General features: G+C 25.0%; 1 protein-coding gene across 1 annotated transcript; it reads left to right on the plus strand.

Annotated features, from left to right (window-relative positions):
* Window positions 1-4,034: 4,034 nt before the first annotated feature.
* On the plus strand, window positions 4,035-5,419 carry LOC105366290 (selenoprotein M-like). The gene is made up of 4 exons (XM_011504683.1): window positions 4,035-4,173; window positions 4,278-4,348; window positions 4,468-4,537; window positions 4,896-5,419. Exons 1-4 carry the CDS (start codon window positions 4,075-4,077, stop codon window positions 4,998-5,000), a joined length of 345 nt encoding a protein of 114 aa, XP_011502985.1. The 5' UTR covers window positions 4,035-4,074; the 3' UTR covers window positions 5,001-5,419.
* The last annotated feature ends 278 nt before the right edge of the window (window positions 5,420-5,697 follow it).

The following is a 5,697-nucleotide window of genomic DNA, read 5'->3' on the forward strand; positions in this document are numbered from 1 at the left end:
ATATCTAGCATTAAACATTATAAATTTAAGCAAAATAAACATTCCAAACGAAAATCGTTGCATATTGTATGACAAAATTCAAAATAAGTACAAGAAAAGATTTCAAGTGGTTTTTGACAGATACCCTAATACACGAATACGTTTCAATTTCCGTTTCCATGGGATATTGCCCCATATGGGAGATTGCGAGAAAGGTCTTGTGACGATGATTGGCCTTATGCGTATGGGATAAACGTAATGAGTTGCACGAATCACACAATTGGTTTGTTTTCAATATAATGATTATATATTTTGATAAAATTTTCCTTTGTGTTTAGCTCTTCATTTTCAGAACTACCGTTTTCAGGATTACCTATTTGCAGCGTTGGACTGTAAGCTCCATGGTTTTCTTTTACGGACAATGACCTTTGTCGTAATTTTCAGCGTTTTATTATTAATATATTATATTAATTATTATCTCATTTAAGTTATCTTTCATTTTTTTTCAAATAAAATTAATTAAATACTTATTATATTTATTGAATGTTTAATTGAGCGAAAATCTAGAGAGGTAAGATTTAAGCTAATAAGATCTAGGATTTAGAATATTAGAACCATTAAGAAATTATTATTAAGAAATAACATGCTTTCAATTGACACCTTTAGCATAATAAATTGTGTATATACATTTTGATTAAAATCCATTTTACCCCAAAAATGTATTATATATTAGCAAATTTTATGAAAACTAACTGTATTTGTTTAAATATTCAATATCAAATTTATCCTTTTGGAATATTTTGAATAATGGTATATAAATAGTCGATATATTAAATTTTGTATTGTGCACAAGTTGTCGATTAATTAACATTCTAACAATTAAATTTTATTTTAACAATTATATCTTTTTCTGTCATATTAGTATTTGAAAGGTAAGCTATTGTTATTGACATTAAAACAATAATTAAATATTTTTTATTTAATTAGTGATTATTATACAAATTCTATAAGAATATTGAAAATTTATTATTAAAAACAAATTTCACTTATGATGATGATATTTGTATAAAAATATATTTTATCTGTATAATATTATTATAAAAACTTAAAATACTTTCTTAAAATGATAACAATGCATCTACTAGTTTCATAATGATACATATTACTTAAAGAATATATTGAAGTCGAAGATATTTCTTTTGAAATGTAACAAAATATTTTATATAGTAATAATATAATTTGTTTAAAAATATTGTTTTGTTTTATCCAAATAAGATTTTCATAGTATATGTAAAATAAAAAAATAATATAAATACAATAAAATAAAATATTATAAAATATTATGTTATTTTCATAATAATAAAATATGATTAACTATAATATTTTATAAAATTTCCTTTAACAATTGAATTATTAATTAGATCAATAATATAACAAAAGTAGGCGTGCATACATTTTGATATTGCTGTCTCGGATTTTAGCATTGGCTGTAGCTGCGATGGCGGTTTTCTCTTGCAAGTAATACGAAAGACAAAAAAAAATTATTTGGAAAAATTTTGCATCGAAACAAAAACTGCCATCCGTATTGGCACAGTTTTGTCGGCCTGAGATGTCAATATTTGGATACTGCTCGCCTTCATTATGATCGTCTATTACACCATGATTTTAAGGTACTAAAAATTATACTTTATCTTAATTTCTGTCCCATCAATAAAACGTTTAATTTATAATATAGCCTGTTTATTCCTTGAAATTTCAGAAAATAAGAGGTTATCACTATGTGTTCCTAATGTGTAACTTAACTACACTAACTACAATATGATTCGCTTTAGTATTCTTTTTTAATTTTGAAAAATACAAGAAATTTCAATAAATTGTATTTATAAATTCTGTTTTTTATTTTAAACTTTAGTTGAATCGATATGAAACTCAAGCTTTCAAGAGCAAACATTATTGTAAAGTATAATACTAACACTAGTCATGTTGCCTTTTTTTACATTCGGTTGACCGTATTAATAATACAAAAACTACAAACGAAAAGAAATATCGATAATATTAAAATAGCCTAATTTGATAGGCTAATGATAGGCTATATACTGTTGTACGTTAACATGTCCTTCAATACATTATTTAAATTTAACGAAGCATTGTTAAACACAGTTCAGATTTATCATTATTTATTAAGTGTAACTTAAATTTTTATTTTAACAAAATCGAGTATTCATAATTATGAGATTTTAATTCATTTCATTTAATAATAGTTTTGAATCAATAATTCGAAAATCTAATAACAAAACAAGACAATAAAAATAATAATAATAATAATATTGAAATAACAATGAAGAAATTGGTGATCGCTGTAAGATTTTGTTATTAAAAAAGAAACTATATTATTTTTTCTGTTAAAAAATATGGATATTTTAACATCATTTATTTGTTTTAAACCCAAAGATAATGTCATATGATTAATGAATTAAAATAGTATTGAAATATTAAATTATTAAAGTAGTATTGAACTGGTTACGGTAAAACACGTAAACACATAAACTTGTAAATAAAGGACAAAAATACTGGATACTTTTTGTGCATTCTCAATTTATTTGATAACTTGCATTTTATAATGAAATTAATTGTATTGAAACTTAAAATTGCATTAATACAATGAAAAAGTTTAGAAATAATTAAGTCAGTAAGCCCGTAATTGTACAATGAAAAGCTAAATTAAGAGGTTTTCAACAATTTTTTAACGGTATTTATAAATTTGTAAAAGCTTCATCCTAGAAGTAAGATATGCTATATAGCATAAATACTTCGATAATTAATATTAAGATCAATTATTGACGTGAGGGTTGCAAGAGTAAAAAATCATAATAAATTAACAAAACGTTTGTTTTGATTATCGAGGAATGCGAGCTACTATTCGATTATCGACAACACGGTCCTAAATTCCTTTACAGTTGTATCAGCAGTTAATTAATCAAACAGAAGTTTGTCTTGGATGTTGCTTTTGTGTCCCGCTAACATCGCTGACGCATTCTTGAAAAAGCTGTCAATAGATCCAATTATCGTAAGGGTGTCTTTCACCTCACAGGACAAAGTTCAAGGGGCCACCGTAACTAATAAGGAATGAACACCTCAAAATGGTAAGAAATATTAGGCTTCTAACATAACTAAGATGAATATTGACTTATTTATAACGAAAACTTTACTATGTTCATCTAGTTTGAAAACAAGTTTACACCATTAGCATCTCAAATAGCCAATAAAAACTTTTTTTATCCATCATATTTTTAAGTACCTACCAAATAATATGTCATTCTAATATACATAAGTAATTTATTATAAATGATAGTTTATTTTTATAAATAATAATATATTTTCAATAGTGACGATTAATAAAGTATTGTTTTTTTTCAATTCTGCAACTTACAATAATTTATATATATATAAATATGTACATATACAAGTTTGTAAGTATTTTATAACGTTTATTAAATTAAACAGATTAAATCTCGAATGATGTAGAATACAACTTTTATTTGTATTTTTAAGCAATGTGTTAAGTGGACTGAAATCTGAATAATTCTTCACGTATTATTACAATTAATTTCAAGTCGCATTTGATTAAATAATACGCATGCTGTATATGACTGCGCAAGTCAAACTAAAAGTAAAAAACATTATATAAGATTTTATTTTCTATAAACGAGACTCAATGAAAGTTCTATGACAGTTAATATACGGGTTGCGGTAGGTTTATCATTTTGAGCGAAAAAAGGAGCATTCTAAGAATAGGAGCCACATTGATTCGAAAGGGGTTGACTTCCAATCCTGGAAACAGATGATGATAAGCCGGCGCAGAACAGCAGTGGATAGATCTTCCCACGCACGCAATTTCTCACTAATATACGCGCGCGCGGTTACGTACAGCGATATCGTTGATATTCAATTCATAATCGCATCGACAAAAATTTAGGAGTAGTGAAGCAACGGGGCACACTCCATTAATTTTGTTTTATTGTATTGTTATTTTGATATTGTATCCGTTAATTTTGATTTTGTATAGTTAAATCAGTTTCTGGGTACTGCAAAATAATGTCTGGATATGCAGTTAGCAATTCTTTCTTACTACTCCTGTCATTCTTCGCTTCGTCTCTTACTGCTGAAGGATATTATTCTTATGCTGTTGTGGAAGTAAATTTATTTTTTTTTGGTCAAACATAAATAATATTATTGAAATTGTATGATTGAATGTTTTGATATTAAACAGGTTTTTGTCATTGTTGCCTTTGTTTCAGAGTTGTAAAGGTTGTCAATTGAATCGACTACCTGATGTAAAAAATTTTATCTTCGAGGATCTCCAGCATTAGTATCCTTTTAGAATCAAATTAATGCAATAAATTAATTTTTTCCTTTTTTTATTATATTAATGAACGTTTTATTTATATAAAGTATACTTAAGATACTTTTTCTTAAAAAATATTTTAGTGAAAATGTTGATTTCAAGCATGTTCAAGGAGCACCGCCAGAATTAGTTATTTACAATAAAAACGAAAAGGTATATTTTTATATTGAATCTGTTAATATTTTTTTGTAATACTTTTTAAATGTATTTACTTTTTTAGGTTAGTCATCATCATAGATTATTCATAAATCATTTATTATACTTGTTTTTGTATATGAACATTTAATGGTTACTTCCTACAGTGAAATCTCACTCTAATTGATTTAGTTTTGATTTCATTATAATATTTATTTCTATAATATATAAATATATACATATATAATATATTTATAAATAATTAATGTACTTATTTATATAAATGAAAAATCATACTTGTCATTAAAATAATTATAGATATAATTTAAAATTGTTAATTATGTTTATTAATTTCTAATATTAATACTTATTATAGGAAATAGAGCGATTAAAATTGGCACAACTAACTCAACAAGAATGTAATGATCTATTAGTTACTAAAGGTTTCAAAAAATCTTCACCAATTAAGGATGAAATATAAATTGAAAAGAAAATCTGCAATGACTTTCATCAATTTTATTAGTCATTAATCGATTGAAATATTTGAATTTTTATTTTTTGAACATATATTTATTTGATCAAATGTGAACTGACCCATTAAGTATATGTAACTTTGTCCAGGGTACATACGAAAAAATCAGTAAAATATCAAATACGTAACATACTATTGCACTAAATAGGTAATAAAATAGGCACGTTCTAATGCACTTGTTAAAAGTTTTCTGTTAATATTAATTCTGTTCTTTAACCATAGATAAGAGGAGTGCATGTTCTCCTCTTTCGAGCTGCAATCTGTGATAAAACCACTAGTACTACAATTCATATGGTGATTAAATTGTCCAATGCATTATGTATTGGCTACCTTTACATATTTATACATAAATTAATTTATTTCACATTTATGCTATAAAAGCTTTTATTAATCTAAAAATTCTACTTAAATAATGAATATAATTAAACAAAATATAACAACTTTTATTGTAATAACTTTAAAGGTAGCCTTATACAGATTTTCTTGTGCTCCACATGCTAATGCACAACTTTGTCTAGTGTTTATTCTTATATAGACTATTTAAATCACTGCTTATAATTCATAATTTTTATACATTAAATTTTTATCTTGCCTTATTAATTTAGACCAATGTAGCAAATTATTAACGATAAATTTAGGTAAAATT

Source organism: Ceratosolen solmsi, unplaced genomic scaffold (assembly GCF_000503995.2).
Source record: "Ceratosolen solmsi marchali unplaced genomic scaffold, CerSol_1.0 scaffold58, whole genome shotgun sequence".
Taxonomy (NCBI): domain Eukaryota; kingdom Metazoa; phylum Arthropoda; class Insecta; order Hymenoptera; family Agaonidae; genus Ceratosolen; species Ceratosolen solmsi.